This window comes from Vicugna pacos, chromosome 2 (assembly GCF_048564905.1).
Source record: "Vicugna pacos chromosome 2, VicPac4, whole genome shotgun sequence".
Classification (NCBI taxonomy): Eukaryota; Metazoa; Chordata; class Mammalia; order Artiodactyla; family Camelidae; genus Vicugna; species Vicugna pacos.
The window spans coordinates 99,619,460-99,645,447 of record NC_132988.1 but is presented as its reverse complement, the minus strand read 5'-3'; the positions used below and the strand labels follow the sequence as shown (position 1 = coordinate 99,645,447).

The 25,988-nt window shown below is 34.8% G+C and overlaps 1 protein-coding gene across 7 annotated transcripts in view; it reads left to right on the top strand.

The window, feature by feature from the left end:
- Positions 1-25,988, top strand: part of PCDH7 (protocadherin 7) — a 386,956-nt gene that overhangs the window by 184,088 nt on the left and 176,880 nt on the right. For 2 of the 7 annotated variants that reach the window (XM_072945433.1, XM_072945430.1), the window contains exon 3: positions 24,473-24,568. The exons of 4 other annotated variants lie outside the window; for them this stretch is intronic. In XM_072945433.1, the coding sequence (XP_072801534.1) occupies positions 24,473-24,561 (89 nt within the window). In that variant the 3' untranslated portion in view covers positions 24,562-24,568. Of the gene's footprint in view, positions 1-4,439; positions 4,562-24,472; positions 24,569-25,988 lie in introns of those variants that run through there. One more of the 7 variants, XM_072945422.1, reaches the window with a different exon arrangement.

Below are 25,988 nucleotides of genomic sequence, written 5' to 3'. Positions count from 1 at the left end.
GAGTTTAAAAAGATTCAACGCCATTAAAATAAGAAATAATGAATAATAAGCACAATGATATATGACAAACACATAGCAGTTACCTTTTAGGAAACATACATGTCATGGAAAACTTAACAGGTGAGCTTGTTAAGAGACTAGAAAGTTTACTGACAAAACATTTCCCAAAGAAGACTTACAGTTATTTTTTTTTATAACCATGCTTTCAGGCTTGTCAACAGCTAAGGAACATAATGTAACTGATTTTTTTCAGATTTTATGTGACTGACACTTGAAATTCAGAGTTTATGTAACCAATTGTCATCCGCTAGCTGTGATTCATGTTAGCCCTGATCTATAGGTAATGACAGGAGATATGATTCACTTGGGTGATCCAAATGTAACAGTTGACATTTGAGTAAGAGTTTTGTTGGTTTCAAGATTTCAGACTACTGTCTAACCATAAAGTGCAATTGTGTTGCTTGAATTCCGGTAATTTCATCTTCAACATTAATGGATTATTCTGACATAAATAGAATTGGAATTGAAACCTGTCAAATTTTCATTTGTCACATTTAATTGGAATCCAGGTAATCTGCAGTGTTTTGCTTGGTTAAGTTTTAATCAGGATTTGTATTGGATTTTCCCTGAAAATACCATTTTGGATGCTGTCCTAGTTTGTAATTATTATTACCTCAAATATTTTTCTTGAATTTTAACCTATGTGAAACAATGCAGTTATAACTAATTTTTTAGGATTAACTTTTGTTGTAAACTTTAGAAGGTAATTTCCAGTGCAATAGCTTTATAACATTCTAGTATGATGATGTGAACTGAGTATAAATTGGGACAGTAAATGATAGAAATAAATTGTTTATAATAATAATAAATCACTACAGATGCTATAATAAGGAAATAACTAAAACACAAGAAAACTTCAGTACATAGGCAGTGAAATGCACTTTGTTTTACAAAATCTTTTATCTGCCTTCTATACTTTAGCATAATAAAATTTTATAAAGAAGGCTTATGGGTTAATTCTCTTTATAACAAGTTTTATCCTATATTCCAGCTCACAGGAGTGCCAAATGATGAAAGAGGTTTTATTTTCTTATTAGCTTAGGTAAAAGAATATAGTGTAAGGATAAATATAATTTTTTGAAGCCTGAATGTAGTAATTAAAGTGAGAACCAACATTTGGATAATTCCAAATTTGGGTTCTTACAGCCCATGGGTCTCTGGAAAGGCATAATGAAAATACCATTTAAAAACATTTTAAGAAAACTCTAATGAATTATATACATTTATTAATGAAAAAGATCACTGATATATTTTTCTTTGGTTTAATTATTATCAATATTGTGATTATTTCATGTTGATCCTTTGATAAGATTGCGGAAAATGGTTATTTGTTATTTCATTAAAATACATTTAGTGGTATGAAATATTTGAAAATATAGAGTACATGGTAGAAAGTTGAGTGATGAAAAAATATTTGATAATGATAAAATAAGTGGATAATTCAAGTAAAAACCAAATTAAAGCTTAAAAGCAACAACACAGTAAGGGCAACCATTGACTACGCAAAAGCTTGTCCTCTTAATTTTGCAGTAGTCTTCAAACTTTCTCTTGGAGCGGTGTTTATGAGTCTATTGTAAGTATTTGTTTTGACCCCTGCCTCATGCCATCATCTACTTATTCTTCTCAAAGTCCCCCTGAGTCATATTTGCAAGGCTAGTTTGTTTTTACTGTGTGTCACTTGATCATATGATGTGTTTAGCAATTCCAATATAGAAAACACCCCACTTGACCTCTGATCCCAATTTTCATTTAGGATTGGGTAGGTCACTAACTCCTTCTGAGTCTGTTTCTAATCATCTGTAAGGTAATTAACTAAATTAAGTTTAAAATCATACCCAGATCCGATAAGTTGCAATTCTTTCCTTACACTCAGTTTTTTTTTTCTTTTTTAATATATTTTATTCTCCTGAACAGAAAGAAACCTTTGGGTCTCTTAGTGAGATGGTGAGTGAATTTGATAATACGTAATAATACAGGCAAAGCAGAAGTTGTGCCTTCTACATGCATGCAGGGAATGCATGTATTACATAAGCCAAAGAACTGAATTGGGTCAAATGGTGTGATTTCCGGCCAGGTAGGTGGAAAGGTTGGCCCAAGAGCAGGTCAGGATGGGAGATAGTTTTTGGAGCCATCCCAGACTATACTATGCAAGAGGCATCTATAGGTCTGAGTCGGCTCTGGGCACAGTGCCCTCAAAACCATTAATTATGATGAAATGATCTCACAACAGAATAAGTGCATTTACTTTCTTCCTTGATAGTGTAAACTTTGTTCGCAGTGAGTGAACAAAATGTGAACAAAATATGTATTTTCCTCTAGGTGAACTTACAAATAGTATAACATAGAAATAAATTAAAATAAAAAAATAGCAGTTGATCCATAAGGTAGGTGGTTTTAAAAAGTTGAATAATCAGAAACTTAGCCATTCTAAATATCTAATAAATTTTATGCCTCTCGATTTTCTCTAATACTTAAAAGACAATTTTCATTTATATACTCTGACAGTTTTGAATTTCCCACTTCCAAACTTTCTTGCTTGTTTTATTTTTTTCTCCTCACTCTACTTGCTTTAGTGTTTAGAGCACATTGTTCTTGAGGGTTAAAACATGGTGCAGTTTACCATGACTCCATTTTGTATCCGTCATGGACTTTTTACCTTGCTTTCAGAAGTAAATGACAAGATATTTGAAATAACATTTGGGTCAAGTATCAAATATATTACCAAAGGTCATGAGAATAGAGACTAAACTCATATCCTAGTGTGGGATAAAGGACTCTCTCTGTCTCTCTCCTTGTTTCCCACCTACCCTATTTTCAGCAGTCGTTTGCAAGGTACTTTCATCTAGTTACTGTTGGTTTGTGCTGTTTTTATTTAGGTTGAATTAAGTAGCAAGGCTGCTTCTTCCAGCTTTCCAAAGATGCTCATATACTTGTAACTAGCATAAGCATAATGCCTCAAAACAAATACCCTGCACTTTTTTTCTATGGGAAGTGACTGATATACCTCGGAAAGGATTCATTTTCATGATTCTGCATTTCACCATGCTAGTTGCTAGTGTCTGACCACATTTTCCACTTTTCTAGCCATCTGTGAAATGGCTCTGTACCTCCCAAGTATACACAAGTCAACATGTCCCCACTTCCGGAGGACCCTGTTTACTCCTACGTCTCCATAATGATTAGAGACAGAAAGTGATTATAGAGATTATTTTTAACCAGAATCTCAGCCAATCAAGATGTATGCTACAGTAGCTTTCCGGCTTTCCAGTAAAATGAGCAGCACAATCTACAAGACTCTAAACATTTCCTACCAGAGAAGTGGCAAAGTTGTGGATGGAATGTAGTGATTTAAAAAACAGACTTTGAAATCTAATGACATTGGGTTAAATCCTGGTTTCTCCTCTTACTAGCAGTGTAACTTTCTGACCTCTCTCAGCCCCTCTTACTCCAATAGCAAATAGGATTGTGAAAGAAACTAAGTGAGATAGTAGCATCTAATAACTTATAAATAAACAATAAGAGTTCTAGTAGTTTTACTATATTGGTTGATGGTGAAATTATTCACTACTATTGTTTCAATAGCAATAATGAAATGATTGTGATTATAATTAACTTTAGGTAGCTTGGATATAACACAATGGTCAATTATGATAGCATCATCAAATGTTAGTTTCACAAAGGTAGCATTCTAAAATTACTGCTAAGAATAAGTCTCACTTTGAATATTTCCCAGCCAATTTCTCATTTTTGTGGGATACCAAGGGGTGACACTCAGGAGCAGTGACATTTAAACATATCAAGGATCTAAAATGAGGGGAAAGAAAGATTCTATCCTCTGACACCAAATCAACCCAACTCTTGTATTCAAGGTGAGGAGAAGCCATTCTCTCCCTGAATTCTTTTCTTTCTTTTTAAATGTTTTTACATTTGATACCTACTTTTCCAGTTGAATGCATTATTCTTCAGGTTTATATTTCCCTTTGAACTGCTGCAAAAATACTCACATTGACAGGGAAAATGAGCTGAAAAAAAGTATCTAATTAGTATGCTTACTGAACTCTCAGCCCTTTCTTTTTTAATCTCACTATTAATAATTAACACTGATAAAACGTGTGGCCATATTACCCTTTTTATTCTAATTTGGTCCTTTAAAACTAGATCACTCCACTGAACCCTTATGACATTCGAGGAGGGAATGAGCTCTCATCAAATCCCAAAGTGACTTTGGAGGTCAGTTAGTGGGTTGGTTGCCTCTGGACTCTCAAAGCATTTGCTTATCTGAATTTCAGCACACTTGCTAGACAATGACTTCTGTGTTTAGCTCCTTATTTAGTTAAGGCATTATTCCCATGTTTCTTGCATTCTTTTTTTGCTTACAGATTGGATATACTTCTGTTCTTCCTCCGATTCTTTTCTAGAGTTATGTATGAAAAACTCGATGTTGCTGAAATATGACAACACTCTAAAGCAACTTCTATGTGATTAAAGGAACTCTGGAACTTGGTTCTTAAAGTGTAGTTAGCATGCAACCTCAGAGGTCAGTCCACTTATTGAGAAACTGTTTTATCTCAATATTTCTCTTCTAGGTTAAAACACTCACTTCTTAACTTCTGTAACTTACTGTTCCTTCTTGTATCGCAGGTTGTTTTTGTTTGTTTCTTTGGTTTGGTTTTTACTGTTGTTGTTGTTGTTGTTTTTGGTAAGAAAAGCCTTCTCTTCTTAAGTAAAGCACAACAGAATAATGCCCTTCCCACCTCTAGTTTAGTGGCAAAGCTGTGGTTGTTCATTTTGATCCAACAAACATGTATTGAAAATACAATATGACCACGTCTTTCTAAGTAAGTTGAAGTGAATGAGAAAGAACTTCTGCCTTATGTTGGAGAGATACACCTTGATTTCAGTAACTACACTATAATTTGAAAAGGAGAAAGCTCCTCAGAGAAGTTCAGGGTGGTATGAAGCATGGAGAATGGAGAGGAAAATTATACCAATGAAACAATTACGAAAGTGCTTATTGAAATTTTTACATTTTATAAATAATATCTTAGTCCAGAAGAAGGGCTTGAAATGTTATTTGCATCATATCCTCTCTTTTTACCTACCCATCTTCTACATAATTTAAAAGTAAGTATTATATTGGCCCAGAGGCTTCATGCTAAGCTAAATAAAGTTAAATTATTTGCTTTACTTTTCTAATCAATGTATTGTTTGTTTGTTTAGTTTTGGTGCTGAACATAACTAGTTCCAAAACTGCAGAATTTATCATTGATAAAATTGTTAGTGTATGCTAAATCCAAGTCTGATCTACAGGTGAATTTCATGTTTCTTTTCTGTCCCTATGCATAAATATGAATAATTAGTAAAAATATGTGTGCTTTAAGTCAGGCTTTTTAAACTTAGTAAGAGCATGTAAATAATCTTTTGAAGTTATTATTATTTATTTCCAGAAGATCAATTGAATTACTCAAATTAAATAGGTGATTAGGTTAGAGTAGATTACATTAGGTTAGGCTTATTTTTTGAAAAACCAATTCATTCTTTGTGTTATGGTTGCATATGGTTTTTGTAATTACTTTCAAGATTCAAGTTAAGTATATGGATATGTGTCTTTTTATCACATTCCCTTTCTATCTGGAACATAAACAATAGGTGGCTTTGTTTTTAAATCTTGTTTCTGATAAATTTGACTTAATTTATGAAAGTAGACTTTTTAGCATCCATCTCATTATCTTGTATGCCTTCTCATTAATGTCCAGAAAATATAATTTTTTAATAAAATGAGAAAATATTTGAAACACATGCAAACTTAAATGCCTCCTTTAAAACAGATTTTCAGCAAAAATATGATAATCGCAAAAGAAACTAAGTTTTGATACTGTATATTGAAAAGAAATCTATGATGAGTGCATTAAAATGTTTTGGTAATAAAAAGATAGAACAGCGGCCTGTTGTTTAAAAATCATCCACTCATTCATTTCTGTTGCAAAATATATCGTCTGTGAGTATTTCTGCTCTGAAATTCTTACCATCTGCATTGATGAGGTCATTGGGGGACCCACATATAAGCTGAGAATGGCATGCTTCTCTGAGGTTGCATTCCTGCGAGTCATAGTGCCCTATACTGAATTACACACATTGTTTCTATTCAGTATGAGGTTGCATTTCACCAACCCAGCATTTGTAGCAAAAGGTCATCTCAGCCAGAGCTAAAATTTCATACAATGGACAGGGAATTTGGAGTATTATGAAAATTCATGGAGTTCCATGATCATTTGTTGAGTGTTTACTCTATGTGAATTCCCAGAAGGGTTCAAAGGTAATGAGACATTCTCCCCTGCCTTTTAAATGTTAAATATTGTGATGGAGAATGACATGAACAGAATTAGATGTTTAAAAGTAAAGATGTGAGAGGCTCTAGGTGAGGAGACTAAATGTTATTAGAACCAAAGGAGGATATGAGTTGCCGGTATGAGAAACCATAGCCAAGCTTTGAAGGATGGGTGAGTAGGGATTTGATGAGCAGAAATATGCATAAGTTTAAGAGGCTAGTGAGTGATACCAAGGATACCAGCCTGAGATGCTGGGAAAACAGTGGTACTGTTTGCCAACCTGGGAAAAATGGAAAGAATAATGCGTTTCCAGGAGAATGAACCTAATTAAGGCACGTGGGATTTAAGGTATCTTCAAAAAATTCAGGTGATATCTAACAGGCTATTGAAAATGTATCATCAGAAACTTGGGAGGAGACATAAATAGCAGAAATATAGCTGTAAGAGTCATTGGCACCCTGTTGATTATGGAATTTGGAGAATAGATGTGACTTATCAATTAAACATATGACACCGGAGAAGAGCCCATACTCAACACAGACTCTGAAAACAAATCTTGAAATAAAAGAGAATGATGGAGAAGCAAGTTTCCGTGAAAGTGACTGAGAAGGATATTTAAAAATAAAAAGCAAAACCAAACAAAATATGGCAGGCTAAGGAGAAATTTAGAATTAGGATTATGCACCTAGACTCCTACACATAGATGTTGAAAAAAATTGTTGAATATATTTATATGGCCTAGGAGCCCAGCGTTGCCGATAGAGATTCAAAGGAAGTGAAACACCTGAGGAAGTGGAAGTCCAGGAAAGGCAGTGTAAAAACACACTTGGGAATTTTCTTCCCCAGGTCAACAAGCCCATTATCGTGTCATCATCAGAGGCAAGAGCATGGTTGTATCCCTTCACGTCAGTCTTAATGAATTTCTAACCAGCCTATGAGTCTATGTCATGTTCAGGATTTTCGTTTGTTCATTTTTACACCATTTTCTGAACGTACTACAGAGTCTGAAATTTCTGTAATGGCTTCCACAATCTTTCTTGAAATATAGTAATTACTCTTTTAAGTGAGTTTTGGCCTCTTATATGACTTCCGTGTTTTATTTTATACTGGGTCATCATTTGTCCATCCCACTGGCTTGAAATCAAAATAGTACCTGACTAATTTCATTTTTAGTGAGATTCAGTAATTGATAACATTGTCCTCGTCGTCATCAAACATTTTTATTTTGTGATTACACTGTAATAGTGCTATCAGTTGTTAGTAATATTATGCAAATAGACATGCTTCAAAACAGAAAATCATGAAATAGAATTTGCACAGGAAATAGATTCAAATTGTATAGTCATTGACTGTCCAGTTTCAGTCTATTTTGTATGTGAACAACACCACAGAAATGCAATGTCAAAGGTGCTTACCATGCAAGGGAAGAGTTGCCTTCAAATATATTATGTGCAAAGACTTACTGATAATGAATTGCCAGGCAGATGTCACTTTTGATGTTGTTTTTATCTAAGAAAGGACAACTATCAATGTCACATAAATTTATTCTCCTTTCTCTGTGTTCATTGTTGCTTAGTAGGAATTGTAAGTAGGAACTAAATATATTGATAAAACTGTTTTTCCCTCCCAAGATAATCTAAATAATTGCCACATAATAATTTCCAAATAAAAATGCAATTCCTATTTAGTCACACATATGATAGGTTCATCAGAAACCTCTAGAAATGGTCATTTTTTTTTGTGGTCTGGCATATGTGCTCCCTGTTGTCCTGGAGCACTGAATAGAATGTATGGAAATGGAGTGTGTGCCCAGAGAAAGCTACCTGTCTGAGTGGTCTCGAGGTGGTACCTGGAAATTTTTTTCTAGATCCCAAAATCAGTTTCATCAGCATGCAGAACCGTACAGAGCCAAGACAAATTCTAAACATTATTACAGGATCCTGATGTCAAGCCAGAATATTAGTTTATTAAATTCTGAACAGGAGAATATCCCATTCAAAAAATAGGAAAGCCTCTGCTTTGTCTCCAAGGCAATATTCTTTCTCTCTAAGGAGACCCAAGGAAAATCAGTGTACCTCTTGAAAGTTTGCCTGACGAAAATGGACTGTAAAGAGGAACTTTATTCAGACCCAGTGAGGTGGGTAAGTTCTGCTGTATCCTGTCTGCCAGTGGCTGAGATCATCTCCAGAAAACCAGATTGCTTTGGCTCCCGAGACTCAGGGCCTCTTTTAGTACTGGGCACCAAATTCAGCCCTCTGTCTCTAACTTGTGTTTGTGTTGTTTTAATTGTTGTTTTTTGTTTGTTTTCTCTTCTCTTTGGAGTCATCTCTTCAGGATTTTGCATATTCTTTTAAAAAATATGTCATTGATTTTTCTCAATGTCACTTTTAGGCCTGAATAAATACACAGACTTTGTTTACTTCTTTGCTTCTGGTGCATGTTGTAAGATGTCTTTGCTTTATCTAAACAGTCAATTAATTCTCCATCAGTTCATCGTTTACAAGGCAGAGTTATGTACTGTGACTCTTAAAAAAAAAAACTGTGTCCATCAGAAAAATCTCCCAGACTGATACGGAATTTTCAAAATTATTATATATACAGTCACAATTTCTCGTATAATTCTCACCTAAAATAAACTCAGTTTTAAATTACACAAATATTTGAGAAAATTGAATTTAGGGCCCAGTCCTTATTCTTTCCCTTTGCTTTGTTCGAGGCAATGTTAACCATACATCATCTTTGAACAGGTGGTTGGAACCAATGTGTTCACACAGAACCGTATTTTATCAGTTTTTTTTTTTCCCCTTAAGCTTATTGCCCTTTATTCAGCTTGATCAATTGTATTCAGCCTTCCCTAGTTCTCTGAGAGCTCAGTTTTGAGAGGCACTCTTAGTTTCCTGGACAACATTGGTTCATCTCTTTTTCCCAGAATAATGAAAATCTAAAATCTAATTCTTGCCTATTTCAGCCCCAGACAGTTTTTATCCTCGCTTGTGAAATCAAACCCACATGCCTTTCCTTTGCAGCTCATGTCTGAGTATTATCTGTGTCCCCAGAGTCAAGTAGCTATTAAATTAGTTCTATCAATTGTCCATGGGTTTAGAGGTCCCCATGTGTGTTTTTTCTCAAGTAACCACATTTTATTTCAGGGCACAAAGTACAAGATTTCTGCTTGATTACTTAGCCTCTGGTCTTTATTTTTTAAGTGTTTTTTTGAAAATAGCAGGGAAAATGCATTACTCTCCTTTACCCTAATGAAAAGTTCTGAGTTCCTCTGACAGTCATTTCATTTCTGAAGGAAGATTAGAGGACTGTCCCACAGATTGACTCTGAGATTTCATATTTTTTCTTGATTTTATCCTTCTAATAACCTTATTCCTTTGCCTCTCCCAACTGCACCATCGCATGCACATTTTCTCCCTTGTAATACATCACCTATGATCAAGTAATTCATTTTCTCTACCAAAAGTCGTTATGCTTGAGTCATTCGGACTATCAAGTTTCTGTATTCCTTTGGGGGTACTTTTTTTAGAAGAGTCTGTTCTACAAGTTTTCAGTTTTAAAACATCGTTCGTAAACCTAACTTAATTCTGCTGTGTTGTAGTGTGTAATGTAGTATGTACATTTACAAAGAATCGATGCCAGGGGTTTGGGTCCTGGTTCAGCCGCCATCACATTTTCAAGAAGGCAACCTAGATCAAGTCACATAATATCTCACTCACTTGTAAAATAGAGACAATAATGATAATAATTACTGGCCTGTCTTCCTTAAAGGATTATTACAACTATACATGAACATGTATTTTTCAGGTAGTTAACATTTCATAAAATTCTATCAGATCACTACTTTACTATGTTACTTTTTAAAAGGTACTTTAAAAATATTTCTGGTTCTGTAGTCTTTTTTCCGCATTAAATCAGATCCACACCCTTTGTCAAACATGTGATTGTTTTCTTGCTTACAAAAATGTTCACTGGCCTCCCTTGTATTTTGCCATTAAGGTAAGTTGTTTTTTGGCTCCTTTTTCGGAAACCAATAATTTCTTATTGGTTTCCAAGGCTAAGAGCACATGGCTCTCTATCCACTGTGAACAAGTGCCAATATTTATTACAAATATAATTCTGTGAAAGCCATAGACAGAGAAAACATATGAATAGTTTCACATTTATTTTCTGCCGCTCATGGCTTCTGGCTTTAAAAGGTCTGCACGTATTTTCCTGGATTTATTGTTGAGGAATAGTAAATGACAGAAACCAGTAACTCACAGAGATATTCATCAAATAATTATTAAAGATCATTCAGTGCCCAGTAGCAAAGTGGTTCCTGAAAGACTGAGATTACAGTCAACTCCCAATTATTCATGGCAGGAAGAAAAGCCTTGTAAAGATGACTGCCAATCACAGAGCATGGATAGACTCTGCCAATTAGGCATCAATTCCTAGCACTTACCCACGTCTCCTCTTAAATTGCTAATTAAGCCAAATACGTTTATAAATGTATAAGTCAACTCTTATAGGGTATTGGAGATAATTTTCAGATCACAGTGCAAAACACCCCATTACAATACAATTGAAACAAAAAGGGTTGAAGGGATTTTAAAGGGACCAAGTCATCATGAAGTATCTATCTCCAATGTCAGAGACAAATGAATCATGGATTCATTTACTCCCTCCCGCTCTTAACACACATGAGAGAGAAAAGAGCAACAGAACAGAAAGAGGATAATCTCTCAAGAAGGCTACTAGGATGATGAAATAGTATCCTTATTAAGTATCTAAAAATAAATGATAAAAGGGTAAGGAGAAATTGAAATAATAAACAAATACTTTTACAGTACAGTAATGTTAACCTGAGGGTTCTACGTATTCATTTGCTTTATAGAATCACTCTGAGGAAGTTAATATGATCTGTGTTTTCTAAATGATGAAACTGGGAAGAAGAGATGTAAAATTACGGTTACTACTTGATTATCACTAGGTGTTCAATACATAGTAACTGTTATTACTTAAAATTCTTGCTTTTTGCTTTTAGCGCCAAAGGGCTGTATTTGCATTACTACATTCAAAGTTCATGAAAACCTATTGTAGCCATTGTAATTATTTCTGTTTTGAAAACTTCTTTAAGTAGGAAAACTTAGTCTTCATTTTATATATAACAGAAGCATTAATGTGTCACGCAGTTTTAAGCAAATCACCAATCTCGTTGTCCTATTGTCTAAGGCAAGCAGTAATCCATTCTCTACCGACTTTTCAGAGACATTAAGGAAGTTCCTCTTTTTATTTGCATGAGCTATAAAACACAATGCATCTCTGTAATTTTGGGTAAAGCAGTATTTTATTTCATCATCAGGAACTACTCTACATTGTGTCTGTAAATATTGGTAACTTGGTACCTGGGATCATAAGTGAAATAGTCAAATGTTCGTATCACAAAAATTAGGAAGAGGATAATATATATTTTTCCCTTCAGAATAAAAATATAATAGAATCAATATAATGAGTTGCTTTTTAAAGAAATACAAGAGGGCCAAAATAGGGTAAGAATTAATATCAGGTATTTTATTCACTGGTTAAACCAGACAGTTCTATTCTTTGTGCCTGTTTTATAGGTAGTTCATCCTGCCCAAACACACACACACACACACACACACACACACACACACACACACACACACCCCTTCATTGCACCCTTCTGCCAAAGTTGGGACTTTGCCTCACTCAATGAGATAATGCATATGTAGAAGAAAATTAAAACTAAGAGCCTGCTCCTGGGTTTGGTCCCATGACTTCCAAAGATTGTGGAAATAAAGCAATTAACTTTTTAATTATGCAAACCATTTGGTAAAGTAAGCATTAAAAAAGATACTTAAACAATTTATTTAATGTTTTTAATGTTATCTCAGGAATGTTAGAAATTTCAAAATAAGCAAAAAATTTCAAAATAAGCAAAAAACTCAGAGATTTTTCTTTCAGATTCTTCAAATTGTAGGATAAATATAAGAAAAACACTTCCATATCCCAATCACTACTTTTAATACTACTGGACTGTGTTAAATAATAGAATTTTTATAATATATGATTGGATTAGAAAATAGCTATTTCGGGACTGGGGCACACATATTTTTAGCTGCAACTCAAGCCCCCTGCCTCTCCAGGGCGTATTTTAATTATGCCTATCAATTGATCTAAATTACTGAACTTGCTCCAACTTGCTTAAGAATAAGAAGCTTCCTTAGATACAGTTAACACATTAAAACAAACTGAAAAAGAATTCTGAAATCACTGGCATAAACAAGTTGCAGGGCATATAAATCATCTGTACAAAAGAATTCCCAAGTCCCTTTTGCTCAAGTTTTATGCCTTATTAAAATTTTCAGTGGTCAGAAAAAGATATGCCTACAAATGTGGATTGCTAACTTAATTGGCACTAGCATTTAAGATAGCGTAATTTGGTTTTCACACTAAAGTAAGAATATTGCTTTTATATTTGACATATAGACACTTCATGTATATAGGAGCACACATGCCAAAAAGATGAGACATATTTCAGCATGGGATTAAGTAAAAATATCTGTTTTCACTGAGAAGCTGACATATTTAGCTTGCTAATAATTGACCTAGTCATTAAGCAGCCGAAAGTCCCCATCTGTCCCTGCTGCTCATTTGTACCTATTACATATATTTTAGCATCAGCGCTAAGGCCTTCAGTTCCTTCCGTGGGAAGAAAGAAGGGCATTTCTGAAGTGGTTAAGGCAGTTCTCTTGCCTCGATAGGGGAGGAAAGAACAGAAAATGTAATATAGCTACACAGAGAGATGCCTGCCTCTGAGCTCTTTTCATTTTAGCAGCTTGAGAAATATCAGTACATGTTATTGCTCAGACACACATTCTTTCTAAACAAAGTTTACTGCCATGGATTCCAAAGAGCAGAAGGATCCGCTATATATATATTTTGCATTCATTTAGCTGGTATCATTATTGATTGGACCTCACAAACTATCTGCTTGTACCTGATGTGCCTCCCTAAACAATTATGAGGACAAATATTTTATGTGATGGCACACACGTGGAGAATTTGACTTCTCAGGTACTGTCTGTTTGGGATATTCATTCTGAAATTTATGAGCACATTTGAAGCATTGCTCAACACTGCTCACCTGGGAAACACACATGCACACACACACACATGACACGCAGCCCATCCTCTTTGAGCTGGGCTGAAAGGCTAAAAGCACATCTTGGGAATAAATCTGACCAATAAACTATGGCTTCAGAAAGACTTTATTTTGGAAATGTTCTGTTAAAGTCAGTATCTTCATCATTTGCAAATTTGACAGCCTCCTGCCATATTGAGACTTTATATTGTAAAAATGAGTTATACCTCTATATTAAATTGTTTATTAAGTTGCAAATAGAAAATTTGCAGTGCATGTGCAATGATTTTTTTGATCGTTTTCTCTCATTAATTGACAAGCCAAGTTGAAAGTCAGTATAATCCTGTAAGTGAAAAACTAACAGAAAGATTTAAAAAGATTAACTTAAGGGTAGGTATAGTTTTCTAACGCCTTCCAGTGCTTTTTTTAACCTCTCAAGAATAAGGTGTATATTTACATTGTTCCAACTTAGAGAATTGTGCTGTTTAAGTTAAAATAGCTTGAGTTAGGTTAGAGTATTGTAAAATACTGCTTCAGAGTAATTTCAGTAAATTGCTCAAATATTCCATCATTTCAAAATTTCCTTTACACCTAAAATTCTAGTTTTCCTTACAAGGGATTTTGTTTTCAAATATAACCCTAAAAAATCCCTGGGAATACTTAGGGTTGGCTCTGTTAATGCACAACAGGTCTCGACAAGAAACTCTGTGCCCAGAAACTAATGCAGACAGGGTTGGCATTTCAAGTTTCTGCTGAAAACGTATGATAATCCGATGTAAATGTTCCAGTTATTTATAATAACAATTTCTGTATTGTGGTATATTAGACTTTTCAAGCTCTTTTCTCTTCCCTGGAATCCAGCCGTAACTCTGTCCTTGGCTTCTGCAGTACTTGTTATAATAAAGTCCTTCTGATACTACTTGTAATAAACCTTCATGGAGGCAATCCAAGATCGACCTTACTGATAGCTGAATTCTCCTTAATAGTGAATTGTATTCTTGTGAGACTCCAGCAGAGTTATTTTCCTTTAGAGTTAAAGATTTTATGTTGAAATAGTATTTATTTATTTATTTATTTATGTCATTGAGCAGTCTCACTGCTATGACTAAGAAAATTGCGCCATAAAATACTTGGTAATGTAAATGTGAGGATGAAAGTTATATATCTGGTGATTTATTGAATTTATGGCTTGTAGGAACATGACTGTCTCCATAAAGGAATCTAATATACACACTGGAGAATGTTCTAGTAATGCCTTGTAAAAACAGGATGCTGTTGTAATTTGAAATCTTGAGAGCTTGAGCCACAGTAGAGGTATGCCTTTAGCATTTGTAATCATACATGACCTGGCTTTTCACATCTAAATTAGATGTAGGAAAATTTAGAACCTGCATTTATTTTGTAAGTACTTGCTCTTACACAGAATGTAACATTCCATTTGCATGCCAACCTTTTTTCTTCTAGGTAGATATTTTTAAATTGAAGTATAGTCAGTTACAATGCATCAATTTCTGGTGTACAGCACAATGTCCTAGCCATGCATATACACACATATATTTGTTTTCATACTCTTTTTCATTAAAAGTTATTATAAGATATTGAATATAGTTCCCTGTGCTATACAGAAGAAATTTATTTTTTAATCTATTTTTGTATATAGTGGCTAACATTTGGAAATCTCAAACTCCCAAATTTATCCCTTCCCATCCCCTTTCCCCTGGTAACCATAAGATTGTTTACTATGTCTGGGAGTCTGTTTCTGTTTTGTAGATGAGTTCATAGTGTCCTTTTTTTTTTTCTTTTTTTTTAATTCCACATATGAGTGATATCATATGGTATTTTTCTTTCTCTTTCTGGCTTACTTCACTTAGAATAACGATCTCTAGGTCCAGACATACCTACTTTCAATGTATTTCCTTACCTGTTTCTTTTATTGCCAAGAAATGGAAAGGTCAATGAAGAGTAGGAAGTTTAATGGAGTTCATGTTAGAGGAAAAACAGACCAAGTTTGATAAGCATAGGCCTGACATTTGAGACCAGTGATTACCCTAGAATAAGGAGTATCAGTATGTAGGCAAGAGGGAGTCAGGGTTCTAACCAAAGCTCTGAAACTGCATTTGACATATCAAAATATGTTTAATCTCCTTCTTTGTCTCTCAGGAATTAAACTTAAAGTTTTGGTTCACATTTTAAACAGTGGATTTTTTTTGTCTTGAATTTTTAAATAGCTTTTATCATCACACTTTCTGAATTGATTTTGATCCATTGAGAAAGTCAGTGCATTTGGTCAGTAAAATTTTAACTTAAAAGAGGTGATTTTATCTTTTTCTTCTTTTAATGAGCCCCCATTAACTGATTGCTTAAAGATTGAAAAGACTCAAAATGTTTAGCCACATAATATATAATTCTACAAAAGGAAAAATATACAAAAGCAAAATAAAAAAGTATATTTTGCGTATTATGTACAAATAGAATATACTAAGACAAAGATTTAGTTTCTTTTATACAATATTCTTAAGATAAACTTAGCTATTATTTGTATAATGAAATTCACATGGTATACAGCTTGTTTTTAAAGTCTTCTTTTTTTTCCCACCCAGGGAAATATATCCCTTAACTGAAACGTAAAAGAGCATGTATGTGGCAGGGGAAAGAAAGAACAGGTTCTTCTCATATATTAACAGTTCCATATGCTGTTTATTAAATTTGATGCTAGTCAACTCATTCAGACAGCTGATTTTAATAAAAAGAAACCAGCAGTTTTGTAGAAATATGAAAACATATGGACATGTACATGACCACTCTGATGCAGTTTTATCATCTGTCAGATTTCTCAAGAGTGTACTGTATTTTATGGTCTTGAAATAAAATATTATGAATTAATACATACCTAATGAAATAATATATATGCTGTGAGGGACTAGCATTGCCCAAAGTTGACACTGTAGTTCATGTCATTTAAATAACAGTATTGAAAACGTGTTCTCTTGTATTAACTGAATTCCAACCTAGAGCATGCTGCCTCCCTGGTTGTATATGAATTTGTCGAGAAGAAAATAATACCAAAAAAGTTTTACTAAGCGTCTGAGATGTTTTATAGTCAAAGAACAACTTGTGTTTTAAAAATAAACTAAAATACATTAACTAGGAGCAGTGTGCAAAGTATTTCAAATGAAGGGTAGGGTGAACAGACTGTTTTACTTTCCTTGCATTCTACATATCTATGAATAATCATTCCTTGAGGTTTAAATTTATAAATAACAGTGCAGAGTGGAGTTATTTCGACCCTACAAAGGAAACCATCCGTTTTGTTTTCATTTTCTTTTGGATAAACTCAAAATGGCTTAGCGTAGCTTCTGCTAAGCTTATTCAAGACTGAAGCGTTTTTGACAAAAAGAAAAAAAAAATGTTTCCCAACTGTGAGTAGACTACTACACTTATGTGGCTAAATTCAGTCAGAATTGACAACTGCTGTTTGACTTGGCAAAGTTAGACTATGGTAGTTAATACTAAGAGAAGGGAGGTAGCAAGAAAAATTGTAAAGAGAAATTTCAATGAAGAAACTCAATGTAAATTGTGCTCTAGGGAAGAATGGTTAAATAGAGACATTTTGTTCTAAAGTTATCACCATAAGTTGATTATTCCGTGTCCTGCCCTCACATATGTGCACACAACAAGCCTGAGAAATGAAGGTGAAAGTTATCATCTAAGACTTCACGTCAGCTAGTAGGACATTCATTGTAAGTCCTCGATGATGAGTGCTACATGGAGTTAGACTCCTGTCTGTTTGGATGTAGAACTTTACTATCTGTCTTTACAAAGTCAGGATGTGAGAAATTATAAACTGAAGAACTCGGTCTCTTTTTTATGATACGTAATTTTTTACAACAACATTCTCTTGAAAGAAATTTCTCGAATTATTTGTATGTGTTCTGGGTGGAGTAGGACCCTCTATTTATTTATTTATTCAGTATCTTACCTGTTAGATTTTGTGCTGCATGAGGCGAGAGACCATGTTTTCATGATTGTTTTATCTCCAGGTTCGAGGGCAGGGCCTGCCATCGAGTAGATGCTCAGTATATATTTGTTGAATTAATCAAAGAATAAGTGAATATTTTCTGGGTCCTGGGTTCAAGGTCCAACCACAGTTTCCAGTATTTCCTTAGTTTGTATGCTTTATTTTCTTTGCTTGCTCTTCTGATAACTTAGTCTGGGTTGAGTTGTGGTAGCAGAGAAATTAGTCCAAATGATAGACAAGTATAAACATCTTTTGTAAGAAAAGGAATGGGCCAATCCTAAACTCTTTGTAGAATATTGCAAACATTCTCACCTAAAATTTGTATTGTTCTTACTGATCTTTGGTGTATTACTGCAGCAAGTGTCTGTACGTGAACCAGGATATTTATTGTGTTTCATAAAATTCTAAACCTGGGCCTCAGTGAAGAGTTTATATTATATTTAGAAACCATGCTTCTCTACTAAGAATATAGATATATATTTTTCTATGTATCCTAATTGACAGAACTAAGGTGCATCAACACAAAATATTTTATAGTTGAGAGATGTTTTTTGATGTCTATCCATGAAGGACCTTGAAGGTCAAAGATAGTATCTGGATGGTACCCACCATCATGGGGAAAAATCATAACATTCTAAGTGTACCACACTTGTAATTAAACTGTTTTCTAGGTAAACTGACATTGACTAGTAGATTCTTTGAGTCTCCTAATTCTCAATTCCAGGTTAAGAACGTCATAGTTGCCAGTTCAAATTCTTAGTACATTGTTCATATGGGTTTAAATATAAATTTATTTATAGTCATTCATTCATTGCTCAAATATAATTGAAATCTAATTTCGAAGACAGCTGGGAGATTCAGGTCAAGTAAATTTCTATTAGCAGTGGAAGAGTTTGGTTAAATGTCTGTCTTAGTAAGTTTTCTTCCATCTGTTTTATTTTTTACATATTCATTTTGTATTTATGATGGTACTGGAATATGGTTTCTCTAAAATTACAGTTTGTTTGATTTCCTGGAAGAGGGTAGGATGACCCTGGGTGGAAATCAGGATTTTCTATGAGTTTGCTAAGATCTGCATGAGAAGTGCTTCTCTTTGGAGTTTCCAAGGTAGTTCCTTCCATATTATTGTATTTCTGTTTTTCAGATCGCTCATAGCCACCTTTAGCCTCCCTACCAACTCTGCATCATCACTGCCCTTTTCACTCTTGTTTATAACTTCCATCCGCTTCCCACCTCACTCTACTCTGTGCTCTCAGCGTGATAACCAATTCACGCTCCTTAAATATTCAACAGAACGCAATATATTATTGTGTTCTAATTAACTGCCACACGTGAAAATACTTTACATATTTCATCTCACTGAATCCTCCTGACGTTCTTAATATGTAGGTTTTATTAGTTCACAAGAGAGCAAAGGGAGGCTCACAGACCTTAGGCGATTTACTCAAAGTCATGCAGCCAAAATAGCTGACATGGGGTTTGAAAAAAATCTGTCAAGCCAAAAAAGCATGTTCTTTCTATTACAACATGCTGTGTCTAGCCATGCCCTTCTTTCCCTGAAATGGTCTTAACCTCTTTCACCTACACATCTCTGTCCTGCTGGCCAATTCTTTCTTTAAAGTTTACTGCAAGTACCACCTCTTCTGTGGAGCCCTCCTCCTTAGCTCTCTGTGTATCACACGTCTGTGTTAACACATATCACAGTGGCACCATTCTTCCCCCCTTTCTTTTTTAGTTTTAAAAAATATAGTAATAATTTTTCATGAAACAGTTTATGTCAGCATGAAATGACGTTGGCTATTTTCAAATACATTTACAGTAATTGTGTTTGAAGTGTCAGTTTTACTTTTGAATGTAATGAATACCAAGGGTGGTATACCCCACATGAAAATACAAGGGCTTTGGGTCAACCACAGTTTTTAAGAGGCGAGAGGAGTCTTGAAACCCAAATATTTAAGCACCACCGGCTAAAGCAGCATCTAGTACAGACTGAACACTCTTGAAATATTCGAGGGACAAAACCAAATAATCAAATTGATTAAAACCTTTTAGTTGTAGAGGCTAAAAATGTCCAATGTGAGGACTTAGGATTTCCATAGTTTTATACATTTACTCAAACAATGCTAAGAAGAGAATGAGCAAAACCCACATTAAAGTGTATTTTTTTAGGAAAACCTACATTTAGAATATTAATTATATTGAGTAAAACTGTGTATTAATTAAAATTAAAATTCGAAGTGCACATTATTCAATATATCAATCAATGATTAACCAGGTATTCGGGTAGCCTATTATTTTGTATAGAAGGCACATTGGGTCATTCTATTATAGTGATAAATTGTGAGATTTTTTAGAGAGCAGATTAGTCAAACATTAGAAATTTGAAAATAGCAAAGCAAAATATTATAGATTTGTGACAACCTTTATAAAATGTTTTTAATGCAACTAAATCTTGAAATTTATATACGATTGTCAGAAAGTTTTATCGCAGCTTTAGATTAGTATATGGCAATACTCTAATTGTCATGATGAAAAGTTATTTTTAGGAAGTAGTGTGTGATAATAAAATTAATGAACATCCTCAGTTAAAGAGAAAAAAAAAGAATATTTCATGTTTTTACTGAGATAAGGGATCTTAAGCATCATGGGCAAGCATTAATACATGAGACTGTAAATTTACATAGACCAAACCCAGTTAAAATGTAATTCAGTAAAAAAGGTTTACACTTACATCTCTTTAATATTATTTCCTAATTTCTTCACTGCACAATTGTTTATTAAAGCTGGTAGCTGGTAACATCAAACACTGTTATTTAGCAGATTTGTATTGCCATTAAGCTAAGCAATTTTTACTTTTATATCTTAGGAACATAAAATACAATACAAGGCACGAGAAACACACCACGTCCTTAAAGAGCTGAATAAAGGATTAATAACCATTCTTTCATTTTATATCAGTCATAATTTTTATTGATAAAAAAAAAAAAACCTCCCAGTGGTGCCTCTGCAGTGATGTTAGTCCCTTTTGTATTTTCTGGTTTTTTTCCTCCTTGTGGCCTCGTATTCAAGTGCTGACTGATAAACTCGTCTGTGGTTTATAGGATTGTTTATTTTATACGTAAAAATACTCTTTGTTCCTCCTTAACAAAAACTGAACTGGGCAGTGTCAGCAGTAGAGCAGTTTCCTGAGGGCGGAAGAACACGTAGCATTCCTTCCTTTGCAGAGGTTTTCAGATTCCATCTCTCCTTGACGCCACCAGGGCAGATCTTAATCCTGCCAGGCAGTAAGGCAGGAGTTAGCTGGCCCTCCACGCTCCCACCCTGCCTAGACACACTGTGGACCCTAGCATTAAGATTAATAAAGTGTCCTTTTTGATAACTATCCAGCCACTATCAGCAAGAAAGAGAATGAAAGAAAAGTGAACCAGTTCACTGCCTGGAGCCTGACCCTCCAAGAGGAATAAGCAGGACTGTTCATGTTCAAAAGAGCCCTGGGTAGGAATGTGAGGGACTGTGGGAGAGTTTTAGAGTCAGAACCAGAGCTAAAATATCTGTTTTCTAATTGTTAAGAGAAAACTTACTTTAAGATGGATATCCCAAATAGGGTAAGGAAAACGATACTGTTATCAGGGATGTTTATGCGGTATGGCAATGGCCTTTTCTCTTATATCCTTGTACCAGACAAGTCAGGTTCTGATAAAGGTTTAAGGACACTAAGCAGAGAACAGCAGTCCCACTGCCTAATTAATCTCCCTATTTATATATATATATATATTTTTTGATGTGTCTCTTCTGCATATCAAGGAGTGTTCTGTTCCTCCCACCAAATAATCTGTTCTGGTTGGACCAAGCTCAGACTTGCCGGCACTAAACCACCTCCTTCCCACCACATAGCATTAGGCTGTGTCAGCTTCCTGTTCTGCAAACTGTTTTTTTTTTCCCCCTTTCATCCTTTGTCCATAGCCCACCGTGTCTTTAAGAAGAAGCTCAGTATGTGCCTTGTCAAAGTTCACTCCCCGTATCCCTTCACTTTTAACTCCCAAGCACTACAAAGTTTGACCCTTGTTTTTGTTCCCCTCCTAAAGATTGTATTTTTGAGGCTATGAAGCAGGGCTTGTGCCTTATTTCTTGTTGGCATTGCAGCTGTGTTCCCTGTGCTCATTGCACTAAATCACACAGCCGTTAGTATCAACACCCTAGTTTCAGTATTTCTTCTTCAATCATACATCTTTCTGAAAAGAGAAACAGACTTTACAAGGGCTGAACCACAGTATTCGCTGTGATGTTCTTGTGTCATCTACATGACAAAGAATTTCTGTCCTTTGGGAATATCAATCTCATTACAAACTCTCCGTTGTCAGTGCTACTTAATCATAATCACAAACCTTCTCTCCACCACTTCTTTTTGAATATCATGTGGTCCATTTTCCCTTTTTTATCCAGGTGAAAATCTAGCTCGTAACATTGTCTAGAAACAAATATCTACCAAATACCCCTCTAGTACCTGGCCGCTATCTTTGAAATATTAAAAAAAAAAAAAAAAGAAAAAGCTTTCATTTTTATTTCCCTTAATCCATAAAGTTCTGTTTTCCACTCTATGAATTCATGACTCTAAAATTTCAGTTTAATCTTTCCTGTTACCATTCTACATTGTTTTAGGAGTTTATAGACTTGGCTGTTTATAAAATCACTTTATATTACTTGTTACATCTGGATAAGTTGTACTCTTAGTGTTTATCTGTTTTGTGTATGTATATTTATTTTCCAGAGTTTCTCATAAGCACACCTTTTGTTATTTTGGTATCTTTTATAGTGTGGTGCTAATTTCCAAATATACTAACTCATAATAATCTACCCTTCCTAAGATCAAAGGAAGAACTTACCATACATAAAATCCTTAGGATATTAGGAATCCATATACCAAAAAAATGCTGTGTTTTATGCTAGATTCAAGGATCTTACCACAGATTAAGAGCATGTGGATTTTTTTTTTTCTGGCTTGCAAGATTCCCCAGTTTGATTCTTCTAAAGATAAAATGCTCATCTCCAGATAATCACTCAGGTATATTTAAATGTAGGAATAATTAGATTTCGTTTGCTTTGATATTACTGGAATATGTTGGTTTGGAGGGGAATTTAAATTTTAAAAGATTCTGTGTAATGGCAGTTAATATTTTTTAAATTAAATACAAAATGAAAGAAAAAAATGAAAACTACAAGAAGTTATGTTCGATCATATCAGATAAAACTTAAGTTTGCTCCTTTGAGTTTGTTTCTTTAATTCAAAAGCGCTAGATAGTGAGTGCATATGCCCTCAGAATTTTTTGATGCTAATCTCTTACGATAACCAATTAGCTTCCAAATTTCCCAATTCAAGGGCTGACTAATACTCTTGCTTAAGTATTAGGTGGGTCATGTTATTTTAAACAGAGATGATGGCTAATAGTGAACAGTGTGTCAAAGACCAGAGGAGTTGAGACACTGGGAAGTTTTGAGATACCCTATCTAAATAGGATTAGGGCAAGACCGAAAGGCTTATGCTCCAAACCCCAAAGATCTTTGTGATAGCTGCTTTCCTAAACATTAGGATTAAAGGTTAGAATCACATTCAGACACAAGAATGCAAACATGTATTCACAAAAATCCCTGTCCTTAGAGAAAAATTCAAGAATGTCCCAGCCCTTCCGTAAATATTATACTGAGAAATGTATTGTGAGAGGATCAAAAACATTTTTTTCAGAGGCAAAAATTTAATTTCCTCATATATTTTTTTAACATTTTACAAAACTTTTTTTTAAAAGACTGTTTTTTTTTTCCAGAACAGTTTTGGTTCACAACACAATTAATTGAGAGGAAGGTACAGAAATATACCCCGCCTCCACACACCCACAGCCGTCTCCATTATTAACACCCCCACCACCGTGGAATACCGCTTCTTGTCTTCATAAAATATGCATATTTTTAAATCAGTTTAGCTCCACTATGTATAAAAGCTTTTCTAAATACTGTAAAAAATCATTTCATATGAAGTTTGTATTTAAGTATAAACATACAAAGTTAAAGATGTTTTTAAAAACAAACACTGAGAGCCAAACTTGTAGCAGTGTTTGATTTTCAGGTGTAGAGTTGTCTCATATATGGATATTCTTAAAGTAGTTAATCACTATTGAAATTCAAATAATTTCCTGTAATCATCAACTTTTTATTAAAAGTTTTCAGTTTATTCTTTCCAAATAATTCTATATATTTAATTTTTAAAAATTACATATAGTCCAGCTAAAGCCATGTCTACAAAAATATAATTAAAACATGAAACTTTTTTACAGCTTTTATCAGTTTGACCTCTTGCAGGGTATAGGAATTCTACTAAATCAAATTCACAAGTTGCAATTGTTTTGATATCAAAACTAAATGCCCTTAGGAGAATGTAAAAAGGAAAATACATCGTGAGTCAGTTATACAGCAATGGGGTAGAGGCAAAATGAAGAAATGATAATAATCTTACTGTGTGCTGGGAGAAAATACATATATAGTTGGTATTGTTCATCCTATAATATTTCTTATATCTGTTGTTAAAAAAAGCTAAACCCATATATCAAAATCCTGCCTTAAGCTACTCTGTCTAGTCACAAAAGTGAGAATAAGATGGTAGCCCCTCCAGGGCAGCAGCCCTCCTGTCCTGGACTTGGAAGATTACTGTTGTGAGAATGTTCAGATGAACATCTTTTGAAATACTGAATTTGTTTAAATGATCTTTGAAATTTACCTCAATTCAAAAAAAAAAAAAAAGAAAGAAAGAAAACAAGCTTCGGGTTTTTGGAAACAGTTTTAATGGCGAGGTCTATGGATGGACACCACTGTGTAGGGGCTGCTGATTTTCCCTTTACATATTTCCCCATCTCCCTTCCCCAGGTGTTGCTGCCATCACCACCTTTCCCCTCCTCCCCTTTCCTCATGGCAAGACGCACGGAAGAAGAGTGCTGTTAAGGCCTCTCCATTAATCAACAGGTATGGTGGTTCTCACGAAGCAGAGCAGCTGCCCCTCTTCTGTGTTCTCCGTTAACAGCCTCTCTTACATTTACGAGACTCGTTCACCTGCTAGACAGAGCCTATTGATAGGGAAGGATTGCTCAGCCTGAGTACATCTTTGCATATTTCAGCATGCTGTGCATTTCAGAATTCCCTGCCCAGTTGTAGATTATTTTTTAAGCGTATGGAAGAATTAATGATACTATTTTCAGAGAAAGGTGCTATGAAGTCTCCTCAACTGATTACACAGGGAAAAAATGGGCCTTGTGTGTTAATATATCCCACTTTCAACGTTCTACAAATCCTTGTTATATAACATACCTTTGAAATGTGTAAAATGGGAAAAGTTTGTGAATTTGAACTCAGTGCAATTATGATAGCATTTGAATTTTCCAAAGCATGGACAAAACTGGATGCACATCAATTACAATACTTATTCATCTGGTTATAGAAAATTAAGAATAATCCAGTTCAGATAAATCTGAATACCCTACGAAGCGCTGTCATCCGGATGTAGGAGCTGAATGTATGCTAATCACTTTCTGTAAAACTTCCTTTTGTCAACTCAGCTGGTGGTATTTGAGAGAGATGGAGGGGACTATTTCCTTCAGCAGTCTCAAGATTGCCTGGTTCAGGCTGCTACATTTTGAAAGGAGCTAGTCCCTCAGGGCTCAAACTCCAGCAGAGTCATCACCTATGAAACGTAAACACTCACTCATCACAGGGAAACGCCCACCTTCTTGATTTCCTTTTTCACTGGAGGAACTGGTCCTCCTAGCTCCTGCAGGCGCTTGTTTTGAGGGTGTGTGAGACTCTGCACTACACGATTGTGACTCCATCAGAATCTTTGAGACGTGACTACAACACTACCTTTGGGCTAGGAAGATTATTGACAGATGTCTTTAAAAAAAAAAAAAAGCAGTGAGTGTGTATATAGGTGTGCATGTCTGTGGCAGCACTATCTGTGGTGTTCCTTAAAACAGCATAATTAAGACTTGTGAACGTAAACAAAGCCTTTTCATTTTCATTACACGCATGAGTGAAATGATGTGACCATTAACCGTTAAAGGCTAGACCATTAATCTTCATTCAGCAATGTGTGTCCTCTTATTCTAGAAAGCTCTGAAGTCATTAGTTGGCCTTCATGATCCCATTTCTACCTACATTTCGATTCTGGATGCACACTGTGCTCTGGCCCCTCCTCTTTCTCAATGGGTACAATGTCTCCTGTCCACAGACCTCTGCATAGTTGGATCTCTCTGTTTGGCATGCCCTTTCCCCTGGTCTGTTTGAAAAACTCCCAACAGCAATGATAACTGCACACATGTGTTGAAGATTGACACTGGTTGTCATCAGGCCCAATGTAAATAAGCTTAATAGTCTCTGTTTTCTGAATTCA